A 27318-nucleotide genomic window follows, 5' to 3' on the forward strand; every position below is an offset into this window, starting at 1 on the left:
CTCTCTCTCTCTCTCTCTCTCTCTCTTCCTCTCTGTAAACTCACACTCATCTGGAAAGTACTTGTTATGTATCTCGTACCAGGTAGACTAGCAGGTACTTAATACAAACACATTTAAAGGAGTTTATATATGTATATACGAGACTAGGAAGGCCCCTTTGTAAACGCCTCGACAGGGCTGGCAACCACTAACTGTTTCCCGCTATACGATACACATCAACGTCAATATACACTGAGAAAAAAAATTTAGTGTTTGCAACAAAATTCTTTGGTTAGGCAATTTTTGGTTCTTGAAACCAAATTTTGGTTGGCTGAAACAAATTCGTAGAGTTATCTCAACTAAACATTTGGTTAGGCCAACAAAATTATTTGGTTGAACGTTTTTAAATTTCAATCAAAATTTGGTTACGACAACAAAATAATTTGATTACGACAACAAAATAATTTGGTTAACACAACAAAATAGTTTGGTCTAAAAAACCAAATGATCGTTTGTTGTCCTAACCAAAATTTGGTTGCGACAACCAAATAATTTGATTCGCTCTCAGCTCATAGCTTAAGAGAACAATTATTTAAAATCACTCACAAGGATGCTGCGTAGTCCAGTGGTCAGAGCTCCCGACCTTCAGTTTTAAAACAGAGGTTCGATCCCAGGCGGAGATGAGATTTTTCAAAGTTCACAAATATTTCAATTGGATAAATATAAATTCAATGTTAAATTGATAATAAATAAATAAAAAAGAAAAGAGATAAGGCAGAATAAAATTTTTAATTAAAAAAAAAAACCGGTTTGTTTGATCAACCAAACATTTTTGTTGACCTAACAAAAAAAAAAATTTGGTTGAGCTAACCATACATTTTTGTTATGCCAACAAAAAACACTCAACCCAATTTTTTTGGTTGACGCAAACAAATACTTTGGTTGCTTAAATACCAACAAAATTTTTTGGTTGACGCAAACAAATACTTTGGTTGCTTAAATACCAACAAAATTTTTTGGTTGACGCAAACAAATACTTTGGTTGCTTAAATACCAACAAAATTTTTTTTGTTCACCCAACCAAATTTTGGTTGCTCTGACTAAACATTTTTCTCAGTGTGTATAAATTCAAAAAATGCATATCATCCATATTTAGAAATCCCAGAGAAAATAATTATAGTAATAAATTTATAATTTAACAAAAATTTCTAAATCATTTTTTGTTCAGAATCTATTAATTTTGACCTGGCTCTAACAGGGCTCAGTTACGGAAGCTCCAAATTAAATAGAATCCAATTGGAAAAATAAATTCTATTTAAATCAATTAAAAACGGTGCCCGATCAGAGCCCTATTTGGCCCATGTTGACTTTCCAATTTCATTCAAAATTAGAGTAAAATGGTAAAATTTTTTTCTCCCTAATTTTAAATTAGTAAAAATTTTAACTAATTTGAATTGTCCACTTAATTTTTGCTTTTTAATTAGTAAAATTTAACTAATTAATAGTAGAAAATTTTTTTTAACTAATTTAAAGAATAAAAAAAATTCATTATTTTCTTTGTGTATTAGAGAGATTTTACTATCTTAGTAAAAATAGACTTATTTTACAATTTGCCAGGATAAGAAAATAAGAAATGGTGAGCGAATAGTTTTTCGCGTGATAAGTATATATCCTGATAGAACATATTGTGGTCAGTTGCGTGTCTTGTGGGAAAAATAATATGCTCTGCATTAGGTTGGAAAAACATAACAGAATTTTTTTATTTTAAACCTATATATAGTTTCTCAAGTCTGGCAATTTAAAAAACCATAAATAATAAAGGATAATTTTATCAATATTTCAATTTCCAAATTACACAGAAAATGATTAAAATTTAGAACCAAAATTAAAAAATACAATAGAAAAAAAAATTTATTTAATCGATATTATTAAATAAATATTTATTTATATCAGATAATTTTTATTTGAATCAATTAAATTTTATTTGTTTCCAAGTACAAAAATTATTTGTTAAAATAAAATTTATTTAATTCAAATATAAAAATTATTTGATTCATAATTAAATAATTAATTTGATAATAGTAATCAATTATTTAAATCAAATAAATTTTTTTTAATATTGAAAATAATGTAAAGATATACATAATTTTCCTATCGTTAGGTATTAGCTTTTTGCAGTTAAAAAAAATTCTAATATTCATTAAACTTTTATAAATAAGACGAAATGTTTTTATTTTATTTTTTTTTTTGATATATATAAGCTTAAATGACATTCCAATTACAATTTCAATTCTTATTACCTTGACCTACCTTCTTTTAAAATTACCTTACATACTCGACTGATATGCACGTTCTCAATATATATTCTTCAATACCTAACTTTGAGATTTATATATATATAAATATACATTACGAAATTCGTGCTTTCAACAAAATATATAATTAAAATTACAATCTTACCTTTTATTTCATTTACAAAAAAAACAAAATTCGGAATTATAAATTACAAAATTAACGAAATTTCGAAAATTTATAATTATAAATTACGAATTTTATTCATTTTATTTAAATTCGACATTTTTAATGTATACCTACACCAAGAGAAAAAAAAAATTTTCTTACACAGTAAAAATCTGAGCTCAAAATGAGTAACGTACTTTAATGTGCAACAAAAATGTGTCAAGTAGGTGGCGCCACGTTTTCGTTTAACATTGGCTCATTTTGAACGACCAAGTTTTTTCTGTCTAGAGATAAATAAATATTTACATGTTACAAAATAAATTTTTATTTGAATTAAATAAATAATTATTTAGCTCATAAGCAAATTATTTTATTTTTATAAATAACTTTATATTTAATAAAAACTGATTCAAAGACAAAATTTCTCTCGGTGTAGGAATAAATTTTTATTGCATTATTTTAATCATTATAATTAGAATTTATTTTTGATATTAACTCAATTAAAAAAAAATATATAAAATCAACATGTATATAAGACAAAATATAAAAATATATTATTATTAAAAATACATAGCAAAATAATACTTGAAAAAAAAACATATTATAAAATGAAAAAAATGTTTATTCCTAAAATAAAAATTGTAAATTATTTCTATAACTGAAAAATAAGATTTTTTTAAGACAGAAAAAAAAGGAGGATAATTATTAATTGGCATTCGCCGTTAGATAACTTGTATTAAAGTCTTTATTATTATCTCAGATTTTGAGCGGGTTATTAATTTTTTTTTTTTTTTAAATCAATTTCCTTGACCATTATTTAGAACACATTGTTCGCCATGACACAAAATGTTATTTTTTTTTTTTTTTTTAAATAAAATAATTAATCAGCTCTCATATATTATAACACGTAATTAGGTATTCTTTTTATATATTTGTCATGATTAGTGCTCTCTTTTATCTGTAGATTTTTATAAACATTTTTTTTTTTTTTTGTTTTTAAATGCAAAACCCGAAAGGGGTGTGCGCGCGAGGTATACAAATTCACTTTATTTTTTTTTGTCTTAATAAAACAACAACATTAAAATTTCACTCGTTGCACATTTACGCACAATTATTATAACTTTCAGACCACAATTATATTTATATGTATATATATATTATATATTATAAATTAATAACGATAAAATGTCACTTTGCACATTTGTTCAATAATTTTCGTACTTACACATAAATATATATATATACTATATTTATATCGTACACATCGACAAAATATCCGTAATTATGGATTTCTATACAATAAATATATATACATATATAAGTGAGTGTATATTTATATAATTTTTATATATTTTTTTTTTGTTAATATCGTTTTTTTTATGTTTACGCGCTTTTTCCGAAATTATAATCATAATTATATTTATATAAGCATAACAGTTTATATATATATAGCAATAATAAGAATAAACATTTTTTTTTATAAATTATTTTAAGAACCCGTTTCTGATGCGTAATTTTTTCTTTTTATATTCCATATTGAATAATTGTGGATAATGTTAATTAACTTTTTTATATTTAATATAATTTAATTATAATAAAAAAAAAATTTAAGTGCAATTTTTCTCTACAAATGAAAATTAAAATAATCCACAATATTCCATTCATTTACATATATATAACTATATATATATATCAGTATATATATAAATAATTCACAATAAAATTTAATCTCGAAAACATGTAACAATAATAATCGAATATTTTTATATTCAATAAAAATAAAGCACATTGTCAACAATATGTAATAATTATTTAAATAACAATCTCAATGTAAAATTTTCGTCTTTATATTATATATATATATTTAATTTTTTTTTCCGGGACGGTTAGGGACGTTGACACCAAATGGGAATAGAGACAAATATAATTGATTCATTACTGAAAGAGGTTGGAGATAGGGACAAAAGTCGTCAATATTTCGAAAAAAGAATTTTTTTTTCAGTTTTTTTTTAATCTTTATGAAAAATTAGATATCACAATTTATATATTTATATATTTAATTAAATGATAATTTTAGAACCTTTTTTTTTCATTTACTTTAGATTTTTTAGAGCTTAAGTCATGTGACATTTGACATTATGTTTAATCAAATTTATAATACACATTTTTATTCTTTTTCAGAAAAAAAAAAATTTGTCAAATTAAAATTTTTTATAGTGAATAGTTGTTTACATTGGGACAGTAGTGTCTATGATTGGAACAACAGTGTTCCAATGTAAACGACTCCAAGTAAAATGACAGGAAAAAATGCCAAACGAATCATGACTTTCTCTCATTAAATTCAATTATTTATCTAGTTTTGTCTTAAATTATCATCGTTTTTTTTACGATTTTTCAATTTTTTTTTTCGCCGCAATTGTCCTGCTCCGAATTATATCGGAAATGGATTCGAGGGACGGGGGAATTCGTAGTTTATGTCGTTTTTCTCATAAATCTAAATGGACTGCAGTCAACCTACCTTAATCCATCTGTCGATAGAATATTCTATCGCTGCAAGCCATCTGCAATTCATTTTCATTTTTATTATAAATAACAAATACGATAATAATCTGTAAATATATCTAAGCCTGTTTTAATCATGTTTAATTTAATCTTCCGAGAGGTTAATGGCAGTAGATATATTCTGCGCCTGCGCAAAATGTTTGTCGACAGCTTCAAACTGCTTTTGCGCAGGCGCAAAATGTTTGTCGACAGCTTCAAACTGCTTTTGCGCAGGCGCAAAATGTTTGTCGACAGCTTCAAACTACTTTTGCGCAGGCGCAGAATATATCTACTGCCTTTAACCTCTCGGCAGATTAAATTTACCCACACGGTAAAAACGATAAATGAAAAAAAAAAATGGAAACAGACCTCTTTTTATCGATTTCGGATTCAGTGGCAAATGTAAATGTCCTTTGAGTTGGATCAGGTGGTTCTAGTTCAAAGGCATGCTTTCTACCCCCTGAATTTGGTGCACTTGCATGAACCCTAAAGCCATGAAGACATGCAACTCCAAATGCTTGCTCGGCATTGGCGTCATCATAAAAATAGAGTGCTGCATCTTTTAATACACAATATCGTCGTGACCATCCTGATGATGCAGTGGCTCTTCTAATGTGTCTTTGTAATTTACTAAGATAACCAAAACAATCTGGTCTTTGAATTGAGCACGGTGGCATCAGTTGCATCCTTAGTGATGTATCTAACCAGGTACCAGCCTATAACGACAATTTTCTCAATTTTTGTTTTTAGAAATATTGCGTTAAAAAAACGGGGAGAAAATTTACTTTCTTTGTTCAATTTCAAAAAAAAAAAAAAAATTATAAACATTTTCGACACAGTTTTTAGTTCTCTTTTGATTGGCATAATTTATGTGTTTTATGCATTCTTTTTAAGTGAGATTAGTTACGATTTTTTTGATTCCTCTAAATGATCAAGTTTTATCATCTTCCCGGCAAAATCGACAGTGTCGAAAATTGCCACTTTTATAAACTATACAGAAATTTACATATATACGGAAAAAAAGTTTGCCTGATGTGCAGCTAAAAAAAAAAAATTGCGTTTATTATCAACATTTGTCGACAAAACCAATACAGCCGCCCTTTTTATCAGGTAGGTGGCAGCACTCTTTTTTTCTCTTCTTTAAATTTTTTCCCTATTTTTTTTATTAAAAGAAAAACTCTTATTTGTTAAACGGAAATATTGATAAAAAAAATTTGTATTATTTTATCAACAATATTGCCAAAAAACGATTAATTTTTTAATCAAAACTATTCCGAAAGAAATTAATTTTTTTTATCAAAAATTCACCAATATTTTTGATATAAAATAATACATTTTTCTATCAAAATTTCCGTTTAACAAATAAAAGTTTTGCTTTTAATAAAAAAAAAAAAATACAGAAAAAATTTAAAGAGAAAAAAGAGTGCTGCCACCTACCTGCTAAAAAGTGCAGTTGTATTGATTTTATCGACAAATGTTAATAATAAACTGTAATAGATTGAAAATTAATAAAAACATTAAATTTTTATAATTATTTAACAATAATCATCTTAAAATGCATAAAACTTATTGATTTTAATAATTATACTATCAATTTCATCATTTTTTATACATTTTAGACAGAATTTTAATCTCGTGTTCCACAAATGTTCGGCAAATTTCGTGGAACATTCGCATCATACAATCGGCCAGGGATTATTAAATACTGCTTCCTTTTTTGAAATTTTAATATTTTTCACGAATATCTTAAAGAAAGAATCAGATCAGATTTTAGGAGGGTAATTTTTAAGCATCTGGAGTCATTACGAAGAGATCTCAGCAATTTTTTTTTAGCTACATATCAGGCAAACAATTTTTTCCGTATATAAACATCGTGTGAACAAGATTGAAACCTAGGTTTTTAGGAAAAAGGTAAAATTAGATTAGATGAGGCTGTATTTTTAAAGAAAATTGAAAAAAAATCGAAATTAAAAATTATATTATCATTAGTTGATATACGTACTTGATTATTTCTTTCGACTGCTTCACGAATAACGGTGCTCCATCTAGCGGCAGCTTCCTCAGTATCGGCAGCCAAATGTAATGTCGGTGCTCCTTTCTTTCTGATGGCAAAGCTGTGCAATCGTTTCTCTAATGTTGGCTCCACGTCGTATTTTAAAAGCATCACTGCTCCTACTGGCTGTGAATCCTACAACAAAAAAATCAAGTATTAATAAAATATTCGTTAACAAATAAAAAAAAGTATTAATTTTCAACATACCGCGTCAGTCTTATAATAATAAAGGCAGTTGTCACGACGAAGAGCAAACCATCTTCGTACCCATTTATCGGGACTAGATGAAGTGGCAGCTTTCCTCCATAGATAACCGGCGCAAATTGGTGCTTCAATTGAACTTTCTTTAGTTCCACTTCTACCAATTTGTGGCGCTAAAACATTACACGTTGTTGCCACTTCAAGTTCGAGGACATCTGATCCAGAATGTGCCATTCTAACCACTTCGGAATGTGTTGCATCCATAACATTCCTTCCATTAACTGTCATTATTATGTCACCTATTTCTAAACCAGAACTTTCGGCTGGTGTATCAGGTTCAATAACTGACACCACAACTGGTTTTGAGCCATGAATTCTAAATCCAAATTCACCACCAGCTTCGCGTTTTATTATCACTCGTTTGTCACTTTCTGAAAGATGAAAAAACAAAAAATATTAGAAAATTAGGTGATGCATTTTATAGTTTAGATAATTTTTTATTTATTTTTGTTAATGATGTTTAGAGGCCTTTTACAGTTAAGATGTTTATTTATTGGTTGACATAACGTTGTTACTACATGTTTCGGGCTATTCAGCCCTCATCAGGTAACTTTTGAAATAAGTATAACAAACATAAGACAAACACGTAAGTAAAACAAAATCACGTGTTCGATCACATTATTTTAATCTATTATTTTGATTAATTTATTTAATTTAAAAAATTAAAAATTTGAAAAATTTTTATTTTTGTTTGTATATAAAAGCAGGAGAGGGATTTGTGTCAGTAAACATCAAATTTTTGGTGAATATTACAAGGTTTTCTGAAAACGCTTTATATTTTAACGGATCCAATATCGAAGCTCGTTTAACAACATGTCAAAGGGATTTTGACCAAATCTCATGAATTTTCATGTCTCTCGCTCCATCTACAGCATAATCAATCATCTTTATTATTCTCTTTTTTCTCTATACAAGCTTCCACATTTTTTTTTTTATTATATCCAATAGAGCGTACGTTTATATTAACCGAACAAAAGAAGGAACATTCTAAGGCATTTCTTTACTTTTTTTTGCTTCTTTATGGAAACAAAATAATTTTTTGCATTTTCTTATTGTTAATTTTTAAAAAAAAGTAGATTTTGTTTAATGTATGAAAAAATATTTTCCCCAAACAATAGGAAACATTTAGCAAAATGAGAAAGTAGTATGCAGTGCTGTACGTTGGGAAAACATTACTTAGGAGTAGAAAAAAGTTCAGAACAAAAATATACATTTACTTTCTATTCTCAATAAAGAATTCTTTTTTAAATAATATATTTTGTATATTATTTATTATTATTTTACATTATTTTTTATATTTTATATATTGTTTATTGTTATTTAGAAATTAATACCCCTTTCAATGTTAGATTTTATGGAAAATTCGAAACACGTGTTTGCGAAACTATGCCAATAATTTCTTGGCTGACGTCCGATTTTGTACTTTGATCACGTGTTCCTCAAATTTCATTCAAAGTACGAATGGAAAATTGATTGATTGAATATATATATATGTATATGTACACAAACGTCAGCCAAAGTGACGCCCTCGTTACACATTAATGGCCCTCTTATATATTGAAATCATTTCTAAATTGGTACTATAGTGCAATAATGAAAACAAATTTAGACTATATATACAATGATACAATTTCCATTTGACTATTATTTAATATAATTATATATAATATTATTTAATTTTATTAATTAATATTACTATTAATATTAATAATTCATAATGCAATAACAATAATAATATTACTGTATAGTATGGTTAAATTCAGCAATTTGATATTAGCATTAAATCTTTGTATAATATGTGATTGAAAGCACTCTAAGAACTTGCATGTTAAACGATTTGCATATTTCATCGGGAAACACTAAATTCTAGAAATCAAATATTTCATTTAATCGCTAACATCGATTTTTCATCTTTTCAAACTCATAATTCTTATATAGTCTATAGATCATTTATCATTGTCATTTTAAACACATTACTTCCATTTCTATTTGGAGAAAATTTTTTTTTGTATAAAAAAACAATACCTTTGACAAGTGAAAAATTATTACGAAAAATTATTCAAAGCAGTTAAGGTGAATTATTTTAACAGCTTAAAAAAAAGTTACCCCATAAATTAATAATTAATTGCACCAATTATAAAGTTTTATTTCAAGAAAAAAATTTAATTTTTTTCATGAAAAGAATAGAATTTAAAAAAACATGTTTTTTTTTATATGAAGTCTAAAGAAAGTGAAATTTCTTAAAAATTAAAAACAGGTAAAAAATTGTTTTGTTTTATATCGAGTCTAAAAAAGCAGAATTACTTAAAAATTAGAAACAGGCAAAAAATTGTTTTGTTTTATGTCGAGTCTAAAAAAAGTGAACTTTCTTAAAAATTAAAAATAGGTACACTACAAAAAGAAGTATCTTATTTTAAGATGTTTTAGTCGCCTTTTTAAGATGCTTTTCACAACTTGCTTCTAAGTTATCAAAAACATCTTAAAATCCATTAGTTTCTTAAGATATAAGATAGATAGGAAGATACTATTGGTAACTTGCTTATAATGTGTCTTATAATAAGATACTTCTTTTTGCAGTGTAAAAATTGTTTTGTTTTATATCGAGTCTAAAAAAAGTATAATTTCTTAAAAATTAAAAACAGGAAAAAAATTTTTTGTTTTATATCGAGTCTAAAAAAAGTAGAATTTCTTAAAAAAATAAAAACAAGTAAAAAATGTTTTGTTTTATATCGAGTCTAAAAAAGCAGAATTACTTAAAAATAAAAAACAAGGGAAAAAATTGTTTTGTTTTATATCGAGTCTGAAAAATGTAGAATTTTTTAAAAATTAACTAAAAAATTGTTTTATATTGAGTCTAAAAAATATAGAATTTCTTAATAATTAAAAACAGGCAAAAAATTGTTTTGTTTTATATCGAGTCTAAAAAGAGTAGAATTTCTTAAAAATTAAAAACAGGTAAAAAATGTTTTGATTTATATCGAGTCTAAAAAAGTAAACTTTCTTAATAAATAAAAAGTCAAAATTTTTTTTTCTGTTTTACATGGAGTATAAAAAAGTAGATTAGGTAGGGTTTTTTTTCCAATTTTTCAGAGATTCTAAATTATACAAAAAAAAAATTCTTTAACCTTCGGCTAAAATTGTTCACTGTAAATTAAACATAGAATCAAAGGTGGAATGCCAAGTTAAGTAATTGTAATGTTAATTGACCTTGCATTAGGAATCGTTTCGAAATCATTCACAGGTCTTGAAAGTGTCACGGTCACTTGAAAAAGGCTTTTATTTTTCTCTAATCACTAATATTTTAGATTTTACTGTCTAAGGGTTAAAATTTTTCTATATATTTTCAAATAGTTATAGAAATATGAAAATAGAAGAGAAATGTATAAAAATTAAGAATTAATAATTTATTTCTATACCGGTCGTTGGAACGCCAAGTTTTTTTAATGCTTGACTCTCCCTGCACCAAACTCGAAGCATACACTTGAGAAGTTCCTCCAGTGAATTTTTTAGAGAAATATCTTGCCCGATTTCGGGCACATAACTGCCCATAGAATCGCACACCATTTCACCAAAAAAAAGCCCGAATTTGATCTAAAAGGGATTTTTAAAAAAATGCGCTAAATTGTATTTTAAAAAAATGAACATTGGCGCAAAAAAAAAAAAAAAAGAAACTGAACTTTGTATAAGAAGCAAACCGAAAGTTTTAGGCTTTCAGTGGACGTCTATTTGGAATGCGACTCGGCGCCCTGACCCACTGACTGGTAGCCAAAAAGCTTCTTCTCGACCCATCGACCCCCTTTCCCCTAACCCCCCTCTCTTCGTTGGCTCTTCTTCTCGTCATAAGAGATCTTTGCGCTCTGCAGCCGGCTGCGTCGCGACGCCGGTATTTATTTTTAGCCAACGTCAGTATTACGCGAAATTTATTTAAAGAAAACGATGAAAAAAAAAAACATTTTTTTTTTACACCCGAACCCTAACACTCTCAATCCATCATCAGGTGAGGTCATGTCATTAAAATTCTTAATCTCGAAAAAATTTTTCTCTCCTAATCACATATATTTAAAAATAGTTGATGATTCTGTTTAGATAAAATTTAAAAATTAGTTTTCAATCTCAAAAATAAACTTTCAACTGTCTGCTGAAAGTCTACGAAATGTTTGTACAAACTGTTTTTGACTGTTTTACATATAAATTCTTTTAGAAAATACTTTGCAAAACAAAATTTCATTTCATAAATTCAAGTATGTGAATCTCACTTGAAATTGTCCCCCATTTCTAAGTTGAAAATAACTTCAAGAAGCACTGGAATCTCAAGAATGAGAATTAAAAATAAAGAATTTAAGAAGTTATCAAAAAAAATTATATTTTCTGCACTTGGAGAAGTAAAATATTTTTTTATTACTAAACATTTTTCAAAAACCTCTTTGCAAAATTATTTTAAATTATTCCAGTTAAGTTTATTTCTAAATGCTAATTTTGTCTTTAGAGCTTCACAAACATTACGAAATCTATACAACTGCAAATTCCATTGAAAGTGTTGGAAGAAAAATAAACTTTCGCGTCCGTTTACGATCAAAGAGAAATTATTTTTTTTAAATTTCACATCATTGAAAGTTTTACATTTTTACAGAACAAAAAAAATATATTATTCTTTTTTTTGTACTTCGAAAATATGAAAGATAAAAGAAAAATTTCATTGAATACTTACCGAAATTTTTTCGTTGAATTCTTTTGTACATTTCAATGCTCGTTTTTCTGTGTACCATTCGTCGAGTGGCGGCTTCATATTTTTTTCTAAAGCACTTTTCACTTCCAGTTGATTCCTGAGAGTTTCTTCGTTCCTTGGCAAAATATTCGGGAAAATCGTCGTCATCTCTACTGTCAGGTCTTTTCCACGCAAAACTCTCTTGAAGATCACCGATATAAATCCATTCTCCACTTGTGAATGGTTCAATATAAGTGCCCTCATCCTCTCGACCTAAAAAAATAAAATAAAATCATCTTTTGTTTGTAATTTTTTTTTTCTTCTGTGCATTATTATCGTTTCAATCCTTTTAAAACATGAATTATAAAACAAAACCAATTTAAAAGTTTTTGTGGACGTAAGTCTAAATTTAAAAAAGACAATTAAAATTTATATTTTGTTTTTAGAGACCTGTTAAAATTTCCAAACTCGCATCAGTACTTCGAGCTTGAAGTCTTCTTTTTAATCCATCTTCAACTGATCCCCGACTACTTGATCTCCCTCCTCTTTCTTCGGATTTTGCTCTAACATCTGAACGTCCTCCAGTGCTTCTATGATGTCGTCTATCGCCTCGATCCTCTGAACGATATCTTTTGTCAAATTTTTTATAAAGCCTAGGTGTTGTGTGCTTTGGAGTTGTTCGATGACTATCAGGCGAATCAGCAAAACCCGCCGGTGGCTGAACAATATCTTCCGGAACCTAAACAAACATAAATAACAAAATTTTGTTTCAAACGGATTTATCAAAAATTGATAATACCTCTCGTCCGCAATGATGACAATGTGGAGTATCTAAAGTTTGATCAGTTCCTTCACTGTAGAAAACACTATCACTACCTGGACTAACTGATCTCAACGATTCAGCAGAAACTGCCTTTAATCTTGCCTCAGGACTTGGTGATTTTACAATAACTGTCGTATGTCCATTATGTCCGGGACTTCTTTGATAACGTCCAGGACTCAATCTTGTCGTACAAATATCGTCCAATGCACGTGATCTTCTTCTTGGCAAACTACCAGTTATTGCTGCATTTTTATCCTAAAAGAATAAATCCAAAGAATAGAAGAATTATTATCTTTAGATTATAGCACACTGAGAGAAGAAAAGCACAGAATCCGTACTGTGACGAACGTCGGCCGTGTAAAATGGGTATCCGTTTTTTAGTTTTATTCAGTTGGTGTCGTTCATAGTTCAGATACTAAGCGGCGGCAGCGGTGTGAACTAAGTTATACGGAATCTGTCTCTTAGCAACCGACAGATACTGTACTTCTGAACAGTTCCATATCTGTGTCAAGCCAAGCACAACATCCATTTCACATTTTAGTACGGCATCTATCACACAGTGAGCAGCGCTCAACTTGGTGTACAGATGCTGAACATCTCCATTTCAGATTCCGTGCTTTTCTTATCTCAGTGCAGAAAAAAATTAACAACCTCGTTACTTCTTCTTCGAGAAGAAAGATTACTTCCAGTTTTACGTCGTGGACTTTCTCTTGTTCGTCGATGATGTGTACCATCTCCACTATCTCTATGCCGATGATGATGATGATGATGAACATGATGATAATGATGACTACAACTTGAATCATCAGATGTTTGTACATGTCCACCGTCTTCAGTTTGTTCACGCCATTCTTCTTTTTGTGGACTTCGAATTAATTGCTGTTGCGTTGAATCACGTCGTTTATTATTTCTATGTGGACTTTTTGTTGACATTGGTTTTGTACGCGATCTATGACGATGACTTGGCGTTGGACTTACGTCCATATTATCTAATATCATTTCAGTTGAACGTTCAACATCAATTTCACTACCGGGAAAATCAAGTGTAAATGTTTTTCTTCGTTTTCTACGCTCCTCCTCTGTCCACATATGATGATCAGGCGGTGATTCTGCATAACCACCTGATGACGATCGTTGTCCTTCCTAATGATAATTAAATTTAATTCTTAGATAATTAAAATTATTTAGAATAGAATTTTTTTTTTTATTGAAACAAAGGCAAATTTGTACCTCGCGATCTAATTCAACTTCGGAGGTGTGGCCACTGAGAGAAGCAGTTGGAAAGGGTTCTTGAACTACAGCAGTGTCTTCTAAATCATAACTTCCAGAACTGCTACTGGATGTTGATCTCGTTGGAGAAGGTGGTTGTTCCGTAGCTAAAGTTTCTTCCTTAATTGGCTGTGGACTACTTGGTTCTTCAACAACAGCCTGAAATTTGAGTATTTTTTGAACTCAATTTCAAGGAAATCAATGGAAAAAAAAATAAAATTTGCGTGATTTCGTAAAGAGTAGCAAAATTTTATTATCATTATCTTTGTTCACAAAAAAAAAAAAATGGGGAAATTAGTTCATCCAGTGTGGATAATGATGATAAAATCACGCGACTGGAAAATTGCTTCTACACTACTGAGGATAGAATAGTATCGATCAAAAGAAAAGAGAAGGTTACCTCGCTTCTAGCTAAACTGTATATAGAGCTGGCACTTTCAAAAGAACTTCCATCAGCAGCAGTAGCCGTTGCCGATGCTACTGATGGTGCAGCATTAGATGGTAAAAGTGGTGGTCTAGACCATGAACTTGTTGTCGCTGATGTTCCAGTACCAGTGGTTCCTGTTCCTGTTGAAGTATTGGCAGTGATATAATCATCGGTTGTCGAAGTCTCCGAAACGTCAGTTCGACCACCAGAATCAGTTCGCGCTAAACTTAATCCAAATTCACTTGATGATTGCGAATGAGTTTGTGAATAAGGAGGACCAGTGCGCCACAATGAACCACTCTTTGGTCTTCCATTTGTCAATAAAGACGATGCTTCGATGCTGAAGAAATATTATAATCAAAAGAAAAATTCTGCAAATTTTTAATAATATAGAAAAAAAAATATGGGAGATTAATATGAACCTTGGCGTTAATGTGACGGGTGTGGCAGCTTCGAGACGAATACGTGGACTTGATGGTGAAATATCGAGTTCATCTTCAACGTCAAGGGCCTCGGTATCCATTGACGATCGTTGTTGATGTTGAAGAAGTAAAAGATGCCTTCTTCTTGAAGAGGGCGTTAATAACGCTAATGAATCCGCCTGAAGTACAGTCGCTTGTGATTCATTCCAAATACCATCACTGTGATCTCTTGTTCCATCGTTTGCCAAAGAATCAGATGATGCAAATGGAGAGAGCAATCCAATTACTCGACCAGTGCGTAGGAAATTTCGATTTGATGATTCCTCTCTTGATATTTGAATAATTCTATTAGGCGCTACAATTTGCAAAAGAGAATATCATTATTAGAAAATTATTTTCATTATTTTTTTGCAAATGAAGAATGAAACAAATTTTTTTTTTTTTTAACAAAAATCTGTTACCTGCAATAGCAGTAGGAGAAGTGGGTGAGGTGGGGAGAGATCGTGGAAATAAAATCTCACTGCTACAGATACCTTGAACTCCATCTTCAAGTGAAACACTTCTCTTGCGAAAGAGACCTCGTCGAACAATGTTTTCATGAAATTCCTAAAAAAAATTAAAAAGGAACAGAAGATAAAAAAAATTTTGTTTTATATCGAGTCTAAAAAAGCAGAATTACTTAAAAATAAAAAACAGGGAAAAAATTGTTTTGTTTTATATCGAGTCTAAAAAAAGTAGAATTTCTTAAAAAAATAAAAACAAGTAAAAAATTGTTTTGTTTTATATCGAGTCTAAAAAAAAGTATAATTTCTTAAAAATTGAAAACAGGAAAAAAATTTTTGTTTTATATCGAGTCTAAAAAAGCACAATTACTTAAAAATAAAAAACAGGGAAAAAATTGTTTTGTTTTATATCGAGTCTAAAAAAAGTAGAATTTCTTAAAAAAATAAAAACAAGTAAAAAATGTCTTGTTTTATATCGAGTCTAAAAAAGCAGAATTACTTAAAAATAAAAAACAGGGAAAAAATTGTTTTGTTTTATATCGAGTCTAAAAAAAAGTATAATTTCTTAAAAATTAAAAACAGGAAAAAAAATTTTGTTTTATATCGAGTCTAAAAAAAGTAGAATTTCTTAAAAAAATAAAAACAAGTTAAAAATGTTTTGTTTTATATCGAGTCTAAAAAAGCAGAATTACTTAAAAATTAAAAACAGGCAAAAAATTGTTTTGTTTTTTATCGAGTCAAAAAAAAAAAGTAGGATTTCATTAAATTTCTAAAACAGATAAAATATTTTTTGTTTTATATCGTGTCTTGAAAAAAAAAAAAATTCATACCTCTTCCATGGGATCGTCCTGAGGTGAAGAAACCCTCAGGAATGAAAGATCGTCGGGTGTTGAGGAAAATTGTACATGAGCGCGAATATTTCGATTCCAAGGATCCTGATGATTTCTTTGACATGTGTGAGGATAACTTGGCTCACCAGTTTCGCCAATCAATTCACGCCTCTCTACCCTTATTTCACCATCCGATAAAGTTTTTTGAAGTGGTATAAAACGACGAATTGGTTTTGATATTCGATCCAACATTGCTCTTGCGTCAGGTGACACGGGCGCTGGTTTAAAATCAATTAAAATTTCCTGATCATCCAATTCAAAATGACCTTTTTTATCCTGTAGGAAAAAATTTTTTTTTAAAACTATATTCTATTTCATTGTTTTCATTTTTCTATATATATATATATCTATAATTCATTTGATTTCCTACATTAATTATTTGTGAATTGTTCAATTTTCCTTTTATTATTCTATTATAATTAGGTTATGCATATTATTATTATGCAAATATTCTGTACTGAATTTATAATTTTCATATACCAATAAATTAAAATTTTGTTGTTTTTAGCTAAATATAGAATTTTTTTATTGTTATTAATTTTTATCAATCTTCATTAATAAAGTAAATTTATTTTTCTTTATATTTTACAAATATTTTACATTAGCGTAATATGTTAAACTGAATAAATATTTGAAAAGTTAATTAATTAAATTTTACAAGTTTTATAATTTACTTTATTAATCTAGCTATGAAAATATTTATCTACTGTTTTTAAAGTTTTTTTTTTACCCCTCAACAAAGAAGTCTGTCTAAACTTCAGTGTATGTGAAATGCCGGAGGTTCAGACTGGCGTACACACCACTATTTTCAGACTTTGATCTTTTACATTTTGCTCCGGGTAGTTTGCTTTATATTTCACTCACATTTTTTCTATTTTAAATATTATATATCTACTTTTATATACATATATAAAAACCCCAAAAAAAATTCCAAGATGACCAATTTACGGTAAAATTTTATTTAAAAATAAACATATATATAATTTCATTTTCTTTTTAAATCTAAATATAGAAAATAAAAAAAAAAATTTTTCCCGTTTGTGAAAATTCTTTTAAAATTACAGTTAATGGTACGAAGTGCATTGTAGAGCGAAGGAGAGAGAGAGAGAGAGATGCGAGAGCAGCAGGAGTGAATTCTGCATTTTTGTAAAATTCTTTTGTCTCCTTTTGTTGGAAAAGTTGGTAATGGTTTTCCTGTAGTTTTGCTCGTTGAAAACGCCTCTTTATAATCGATATAAGAACAAAAATATTTCCTCTATTTTAAGAGAAATTCTTAATGCCTCAAGGGTTTTAAAAAAATAATTCTCAATTTTTAATCCGCAAATACAAATTTGTTTTTTAAATTAAAAAAAAATTATAATTATATTAATTATTTTTTCTACTGTATGTCTAAATATATATGAATATAATTGTACAATTGGACAAATAATATAAATTATAATTTAATAATTTTTTATTAATAATTATTCAAATTTTAATAATTAATATTAGTTATAAATTATTTTTTAAAAATAAACTCACTTGACTTATGTCACCGTTTTGAAATTGTTCCTTAATTGTTTGAGGTGAACGTGGTGGGGTATCGACCATAAACGGTGACCTTGGGGGTTCTTCACTTTGTGTCCTCTGAAGTGGTTCATGATCACCCTCCTCTTTTGTATGACCCAATGGTGATCCAAAATGACCAGCCTCTGAATAACTTTTTGTCAATTTTCTTCCATTACAAATGCCATTTGTTTGGGCTCCTTGCGATACCATTTTTACCCGATGAATTGTCCTTGGACTCAAGGTCACAGGTGGAATTCGCCGAAAACCCGTTGGAACATCAGTTTGTGTTGCTTGTGCTTTCATAGCACCTCGTTTCGGTTGTTTCTCTATATAGAAAAAAAAACATTTTCCCACAAAAAAAATTCATAAAAGAAAAATTTTTAAATAATTTTTTTTTAAATTTTCTTTATTAAAAATTAATTATTGAAAAAGTATGAATGTTTAAATGTGATTAATAAAAAGTTTTCTAATTATAAAAGATGTTAATTTCCGTATGGTGGTATATATATCGAGTTAAATGGAATTAAAGTATTTTTATAATGAATATAAACTAGCATTTTTTTTTCTTCTTTTAGTGTATATATATATATATGTATATTCAAAAGAGAGCAGTGCCTTTTCATTTACCTCTATTCTCTTTCGCATATATGGAGATTAGTTAGAAATGCAGATTATGAACATTTGTGTGTGCCAAGAAATGTGGTTATAATATAAGCAGTGAAATTAGCTTTCCAGGGGGATAGTTAATGAAAGAAAATTAAGGTAGGAAATTGACGATCACGGCAAATGGAAACTTAATGAAGAATTACAATCTAATATGCTGAAAGCTCATTGTAAATATATATTATTTAATTTTTCCAATTTCGAGGGAAAAAAAAAATTGTATAGTTAATGTTTTTTTTATTTGTGAATTAATTATACAATTAGAAAATGTGTTTATCTAATTTTTTTTTACTAATGTCAAATTTTGCAAAAAAAAACTCTAAAACTGTATTGTCTGACTAAAACTGGCTTTTACTACTTATTTATAGTAAAAAGTTTACTATTTATCCCAAAAAAAATCCGATTCGTCCGACAAAAACTAGTGTTTACTACTAATATATCAAACTTAAAATTTTTTTCTTAAAAATCTTAAAATCTTAAATTTTGTCTGACAAAAATTCACTTTTACTACTTATCCCCAACTTAAACTTGTTTATTCTAAAAGAAATTTCTACTATTCCCCAAAAAAATTTGAACATTTGTAAGGGAAACAAATCAAGAATAGTAGTGCCAATATAACCATCAAATAAATTATTCTCTGCCGCTCTATTTATTTTCCCCAATGTTAAGAAGAATTTTTCGATTAGATTTTCCCCTCCTTCTTCCTATATTGTATATATATATATATATATATATATATATATATATATATATATATAGTGGAAAACTTACCGAGAACAAGTATTCGAGGCTCGGCTACTGGATAAGAATGTGCTGAAGGCAACGTGGAACACACAGAGCCTTGCATGGTTGGTTGCGAGTCAATGAGTCGTTCTTGATTGTGAGGTCTTGGAGGACTTCGAGTACTGGGCATTTCCGTTAATGTATGTGACCTCGCAAAACTCACATGCTTTGTTTTTGGCAACGATGAAGTTTGTAATGATGACGGTGGAATTGGCGATATTACTGGTCTTGGTCCTTCTAATTTTGTCAATTCTTCATCCTCTGGGTCCCAAGTATACCTTTAATTAATTAGAAAAAAATTTAGAAAAAAAAAAATTATAATTATAAAACTTTTCTTTACATATTTATTTTTTATATCTATAATTGTTATTATCATCATCATCATCATCATCAATATCATAATTATTTATTATTAGCACGATTATTATTATACGGTATTTTATATTATTATCGTTTATTATATCAAGCATATGCTTGTTAAAGTTGACTAGATATGAAATCGATAAATATTAATAGCAATGGTATGACTAGGTCCAATGCCATGCATCTTCGATGCATAAAATTATATCAGTAGTAAAGGATGGTTTTAGTCAGACAGAATATATGAGTAAAGTATCAAATCAGTAGTACAAGTCAATATATAGTTCTACTTTCTAAATTTTTTGTAGCAAAAGATGTTTTTAGTCACACATAAAGTACAAAATTAGTAGTAAAAGTAAATATTAACCAGGCCTTTTAAGTATTTGTACACGGAAAATAAATCTTCACTTATAGCGATAAGTTTCACTAAAACAGCGATATGTTTCTCTAAAACAGGGAAAGTTTTCACTATTCTAGAGAAAAATATCTCTGTTTTAGATAAAGGTTTTTTTTCCATGTCTTTAGTGGTATAAGTTGATTTTAGTCAGACATAAGAAATAAATTGTAAAATTAGTAGTAATTGACAAATATATAATAAAAACGAAATAAGCATATTGTGAAAGAAAAAATGATAAAAGTTATAATAAAGATAAAAGTTACACGATATAATGAAATTCAATAGATTACTTGACATGACGAATTTACAATGTAAGCTTTCTATATATACATAAGAATATATAATCTATATTGTAGAGATAACCTACTTAACAGATGTTTTTTTTTCTTATTTTATTCTTTTAGTTATAAAAAGAAATGACAAAAGAAAGAATAAAAGCAAATAAAAAAATTTGAACAACGATGACGTAATTGATTGATAATTAACGATGTTAGAAAAGATGATTTATGGGATTAAATAATAATAAATTTCACAAAATGGTGCGAAAAAAAAAATTTTTATCGAGAAATATTTTTTTGATGTAATGTGTGTATATTAATCTCATGTAACATTAAATAAATTAATAGGAAAAATTGTCTAAATAAAAATAGAATGATTAGTAATGATTTTTTTTTACATTATTTATTATATGTCTGACTAAAATTTACTTGTACTACTGATAAAATTGCAATAAATTAGAAATTCCGATTAAATATTGACTTGTACTACTGATTTTATGTTTACTTCATTATGTCTGACTAAAAGTAACTTATACTACTGATATAAATGTAAATATTTAACAAGTCTGACTGGATTTTTACTTTTACTACTGATTTTATTTTTTATTCATTCTGTCTGACTAAAACCCACCTTTACTACTGATGTAAATTTAAAAATGTAGAAAGTCGAACTAAATATTGACTTGTACTACTGATTTTACATTTACCTCACTATGTCTGACTAAAACTAACTTATACCACTGATATAAATGTAAATATTTAACAAGTCTGACTCGATTTTTACTTTTACTACTGATTTTATCTTTTATTCATTCTGTCTGACTAAAACTCTCCTTTACTACTGATATAAATTTAAAAATGTAAAAAGGCGAACTAAATATTGACTTGTACTACTGATTTTATACTTACTTCATTATGTCTGACTAAAACTAACTTATACTACTGATATAAATGTAAATATTTAACAAGTCTGACTGGATTTTTACTTTTACTACTGATTTTATCTTTTATTCATTCTGTCTGACTAAAACTCTCCTTTACTACTGATATAAATTTAAAAAGTCGAACTAAATATTGACTTGTACTACTGAAAAAATTACAAAACTTTAAAATGACTGACTAAAAACTTACTATTACTAATTGTTATTTTATTCTTTATTTATTATGACTAACGTCTGACTAAAGATTTACCTGTACTACTAACAATATTTACAAAAATTTAAAAAGTCAAGCTAACTATAAATTTGTACTACTGACAAAATTTTAAAAATTATAATTAAATTTTTACTTTTACTATACTTATTTTCTAATTCTATTTATATTTTATTATTAAATATAACCAAATAATAGAATTTATTATTATTATTATTATTTTCTTCTTTCATATGTAATTTAGAAATTTTTCGGTATGATGTGGTTTAGAGGAACTTGTACATTCACACAAAGCATTCATTGCACTTTTTATTACACGTGAATCTGCCCTCCATACCCTCCTCCCCCCCAACCCCTTCTCTATTATTTCGAGTTTCTATAGTTCACATATATGACTGGCATTATCTTGTGAAATGTAAAAGCCACACTATGGATCCCCTATATACACTGTGCGGTATTTGAATCACAGACGAAAGACAACTGCTGTTGATTGTCTCAACTTTTTTTTTTTCTCACCTCTTGCTATAATCCCCATCAAATGAAAATTAGTCGACACTTTTTGCAAAAAGAAAAGGTATTTCACTTTCACTATATAATATCACTTTATTTTCATTTCGATTTCACTGTGCAAAGTGAAAGTGTAGTGAAAGTGAAATGAAAGTAGTGGAGGCAAAATTAACTGTGAAAATTTTGGTCCATCTTTAGAGGGATCATAAGAGTGACAAGTGGCTCTTTTGAAAGTCAAATAAAGTACTATGACCTTCTAGATATAGTGAAAAATGTGTTCAGACCTCTTATTTGAGATAAAAGTAGGAAACAGCTGAAAATCAATGTGGTATGAGAAAAGTTAGTGTTTTGATTTTTTTTTGTATGAGTAATTCTAAAAAAAAGAATCTTCTCCAGAAGTTGAATCTTTCATCTTAAATTTTTTCTTAATTTTTAATACTCCTCTTTGTTTAAATATTAACATTGCCTTTATTTACTTTTTCTTTTGCTCTTCTCATCTTTTTCATTAAGTATACATATACAGTAAATTGTCTCTTATTTTCATTAACCTTTAATTGATTCTATCTTTCTTGACTAATAAATTATTATCTAACTGAATGTACCTATTATTTTCTGTATTAAAAAATATGTTTAGTTTCATTAAATAATATTATCAGGGAAATTTAATTACCACTGAAATTATATATTATTTATAGAGATAGAGGGAGAAAGTGAGATAAATTTTGATCGTGTGAGGCAGTAAAAGGTTAAGAACTTGAGAGAGAGAGAGAGAGAGAGAGCAAAACCTCAGAGTAATCAGCACTCATAGTTGTTAAAAGTGTGTGGGGTTAACCGCTATTTCAAGGTACGCCATGAGTTAAACCACAATTCACCGAGTTTTGGTATGTATTAGTAATCATGTAGTCTACTCTTCAAAACAAGATACAAACTATTTACACAAGCCAAAACTGAATGGCCTTAATTACTCGAAATTTCATATTTCCCTCGATATTTAGTGTCAATGTTCCTTCGCTTCATTTTCACTTCATTTTCATTCTACTTTCACCCCACTTTTAGCTTACTATTACTTCTCTTTCACTTCACTTTTTTGTCGAAGTGAAAGTGAAGTGTAAGTGAAAGTTAAATGAAAATGTAGTGATAGTGAAGTGAAAGTTGAACTGTTTTATTTATAATTTTTTTTCCCCTCTACCTTTTAGGATCAGGAACAGTGCAAAAAGAAGTTGGCCTACGACGAAAATAGGAACTCTCAATTAAATCATCGTCGTCATCAGTTTTATAGCGATTTAATCCACGTGGATAAGTCGAATAAGGCTGTTCGTACATTATTTGCAATGGTTTACGTGGATATGGAGCATCGCAAAGATTCTCCTCACTTGGAGCACTGCGAACGCAAGCTGAAAGAATTGATGCCTTTGTTGAACTACATGGCGATGGTCCTCTATTGGTAAGGCACCCAAATATTCCACCTCCTGATCTTTCAACAGCATCCAATTGTCTACTTGTAATGCAATATTGTTCCTTAATATCTTCACGTGAATAGAGTGGCGTTGCACGACGATCCCAATCCATGTGCATTGAACCACCATGAAGATCGACCTGTGTCGATACATCAACCTTCAAGGAAAAAACCTGTGAAATTTAGAAAAGAATCTCCCATGTCGTTAGCTGATGTCAATAATCTAAATATTCTAACTCATTTTAAATATTAGAGGCAGAAACGTTGTCCCATTTTTTATTTCATCCTTTTCACATCATACTTTTTACTTTCAATTTTTTTATTTCTTAACTTTCCACTTTCTGTCTTGGACTTTTTACTATTCAATTACTTATGTTTTAGCACCTACTGTCCAATTCTTACTTTTCACCTTTTACTTTCTATTTTTCACTTTGCAAATTCCAATTTCCACTTTTCCCCTTCTACTTCTAATTTATCACTTCCTACTTTCCATATTCCACCTTCTACATTCTTTTTCCCACATCCCATTTCATTTTTCAATCAATGGAAGTAGAATATGGAGGTAGAAAGTGGAATCCTTATTTCTACTTCCCAACTTGACACTTTCTACTTCCCACGTCCAATTTATACTACTCTATTTCCTATATTCCACCTCCAACTGTCCAATTCCTTTTTTCCATCTTCTACTTCTAACTTTCCACTTTTTATTTTCTACCTCCCCCCTCCTACTGTCCAATTCCCACTTTCCCCCTTCTACTTCTAATTTATCACTTCCTACTTTCCATATTCCACCTTCTACATTCTTTTTCCCACATCCCATTTCATTTTTCAATCAATGGAAGTAGAATATGGAGGTAGAAAGTGGAATCCTTATTTCTACTTTCCAACTTGACACTTTCTACTTCCCACCTCCAATTTATACTACTCCATTTCCTATATTCCACCTCCAACTGTCCAATTCCTTTTTTCCATCTTCTACTTCTAACTTTCCACTTTTTATTTTCTACCTCCCCCCTCCTACTGTCCAATTTCTACTTTCTATACTATACCTTATACTTCCATATCCTATATTCTTTTTCCCAAATCCCTCTTCATTTTTTAATCAATGTAAGTAGAAAGTTGGAGGTGGAAAGTAGAAAGTGGACAATGAGTGGTGGAATATTGTATGTAGAATAGAGAAAACTTCAACTCCAACTGTCCAATTCCCACTTTCCACTTCCAACTTTCCACTTTTTACTTCACAGCACCAACTGTCCAATTTCCTATTTCCCACCTTCTACTTCAAACTTTTCACTTACCATTTCATACTTTGCACCTCCTACATTTTTTTTCCCAAATCCTACTTCATTTTTAATCAATGGAAGTAGAAGATAGAAGGTGGAAAATAGAAAGTAGAAAGTGGGCAATGAGTGGTGGATTATGGGAAGTGGAATAGTGAAAAGTGGGAGGTGGAAAGCGGTAAATGAAAAATAGGAAGTAGAAAGTGAACAGTGGGAGGTGGTAGGTGGAAATGAAAAGTAGGAAGTAGAAAGTGAACAGTGGGAGGTGGTAGGTGGAAATGAAAAGTAGGAAGTAGAAAGTGAACAGTGGGAGATGGTAGGTGGAAATGAAAAGTAGGAAGTAGAAAGTGAACAGTGGGAGGTGATAGGTGGAAGTGGAAAGTAGGAAACTGAAAAGTGGAAAATTAGAAGGTGGTAAGTGGGAAATGGAAAGTAGAAAATGGGAAGTAAAAATTGAAAAGTGAGAGATGGAAAGTAGAAAATGAGAAGTGGAAATTGAAAAGTGAGAGATGGAAAGTAGAAAATGAAAAGTGGAAATTGAAAAGTGGAAAATGGAAAGTAGAAGGTGGTAAATTGGAAATGGAAAGTGAGAAAAAAAAACATGTATGAAACTATTTTTTAATTATTAATCATAAAAAAAATTGCCCGGAAAAATCTATTTCTTACAATGTAAATATAAGAAAATGTTTTTTTTTCAATATGAACCAGTAAGATTAGATTGATATTAGTTGAAGCTTGGGATGATAACGATGTTACACGGTAACACAATATTAGCTCAATTCCGTACCTGTCTTTAATTTCCCATTGGGATTCATTCATCCTCGTCAACAAGATATACATATATATATATATATATTTAAAAAAACAATTTCAAAGTAAAATTTTAAACTTTTTTCCACTAATTCCTAAATTTGTTTATAAATAATCTTTTAATTTATTTTTTTTCAAATTAAATAAATATTTCATTTTGCTTCATTTTTAAAATAAAAACTTTCGTTATTTTTTTACTATTTTTTTTTCAGGAAACAATTTTATAAAAAAAAAGTAAAAGAAAAGAATATTTAAAAAAAATAGATAAACATTTTCTCAATAATCGTAGCCGAATTTTTTTTTTTATCCAAATGCATAAAAGATATACATATAGTTGAATATTTTGTAGTTCATATAATATTCCGCAAGTTTGGAATTCAAACTTTTCCATATATTTACATTGAACAGAGTAAAATTTCAATTTCAACAAAAATATTACTTTAAATCACATTATCTTCATATTGAAGGGGAAAAATGTTTTCGAATACATAACTGAAGCATAAGGGAACGATATATTTTTCTCAATTTGATGTTTTGGAAATTTTTAAAATTTTCTAGATTATTTATTATTTATTAAATTTATTTTCTATCGTCATATTGAATTTTTTTTTTTTTTTTGATAATCGGTTTATTATTAAATAAATATTTATTTAATTATTATGTTTGTTTTAAATACAGAAATTATTGGTTCAATTATTTGATATTAAAAATTATTTTGTTCAAGTAAATATTTATTTGTATACTAAAGTAACGGATTATTTGAATCAAATAATTTTTTTTTTTTTTGCAGTCAGGGTATTTTTCTTTTTTTTCATTAAAGCCCTCGAAAGTGGGTTACAAACAATCGTCATGCCTATCAGGAAGTTTTCCTCGTGCTTTTCTCGCGTAGTAAACGAGGGTTACTGACACACGAACGACGAGCCCACCCTCTTTGGGTAAAGGGTGTGCGCGGGCACTTTAAATCCCCACACATAAGGGAGGGCAAATCGCTGTCACGGTCTCTCGTCTCTCACCTAAATATAGAATTGGACAACGTGTCATGCCCTCTAACATCAAAACAACTACGTTCACATGGTTGTTTTAATCATAAAAAAAAACCAATTTACTTTTTTTTTATTTTTTAGAAAATCAAACCTGTGGCTGATAGGTGACTGGATTCGATCGAAGTAGTTCATTATCACCAAGAAACACAGCTGGTGTCATTGTATTGGGAAGATTTCTTGGATTCATTGAAATTTCCGCTGATTTTTTTATTTGACCTCCTGATGATGGTCCCATGGTGATTGGGGCCCCAGACATGCCGGAATTAGCCGCACCCCGATGTCGTTGAGCCTATCGATCTGGACCTTTCTGTTCTCGTGAGAGAAAGAGAGAGAGAGAGAAAAAAAAAGAAGAATAGATTTTCTTTTTTTAAAACTCGTTAGTTTTTTTTCAACACACAATTTATACCGTCGGACACTCTTTAAGAGAACTAAATTCTCGGAATTCACCTCGAGGGATGGTTTTTCTGTTATTGAATTCGAGGGACGGACACTCGATGATTGTAAAATAAGGAAAAAAAAAATATTTATAAATTTTTCGTTAAGACAAGGACGAATTTTTGTTGAGAGAAAATTAAATGACGAATGAGAATTACAATGATGATTATGATGATGATGATGAAGACGACGTTTAGGAGAGCACCGGGTGACGGGCGGCGTCCACACCGCCGCGACGCCTATCGTCTCTCCCTCTCGCGAGGTACTTGTATG

The 27318-nt window shown here is 28.9% G+C and overlaps 1 protein-coding gene across 2 annotated transcripts; it reads right to left on the reverse strand.

The window, feature by feature from the left end:
- Positions 1-3166: 3166 nt before the first annotated feature.
- LOC127287679 (gamma-2-syntrophin) lies at positions 3167-27318 on the reverse strand. Of its 2 annotated transcripts, XM_051314739.1 has the most exons (17): positions 26702-27318; positions 23211-23650; positions 19316-19605; positions 17855-18207; positions 16274-16609; positions 15402-15546; positions 14941-15295; positions 14492-14858; positions 14053-14250; positions 13474-13965; positions 12799-13077; positions 12450-12738; positions 12003-12272; positions 7241-7665; positions 6983-7168; positions 5350-5696; positions 3167-5000 (listed from the first exon to the last, which is right to left on the reverse strand). In XM_051314739.1, the coding sequence occupies exons 1-17, from the start codon at positions 26864-26866 to the stop codon at positions 4949-4951; spliced, it is 4989 nt and encodes a 1662-aa protein (XP_051170696.1). In that variant the 5' UTR covers positions 26867-27318; the 3' UTR covers positions 3167-4948. The 2 variants fall into 2 exon arrangements, with proteins under 2 accessions (XP_051170696.1, XP_051170697.1); XM_051314740.1 differs by lacking the exons at positions 12003-12272; positions 12450-12738; positions 12799-13077; ... (8 more) ...; positions 23211-23650; positions 26702-27318 and adding an exon at positions 10711-11066.

The sequence above is a fragment of the Leptopilina boulardi genome, unplaced genomic scaffold (assembly GCF_019393585.1).
Source record: "Leptopilina boulardi isolate dan_hultmark-lab unplaced genomic scaffold, ZJU_Lbou_2.1 LbouV2_372, whole genome shotgun sequence".
NCBI classification, from domain to species: domain Eukaryota; kingdom Metazoa; phylum Arthropoda; class Insecta; order Hymenoptera; family Figitidae; genus Leptopilina; species Leptopilina boulardi.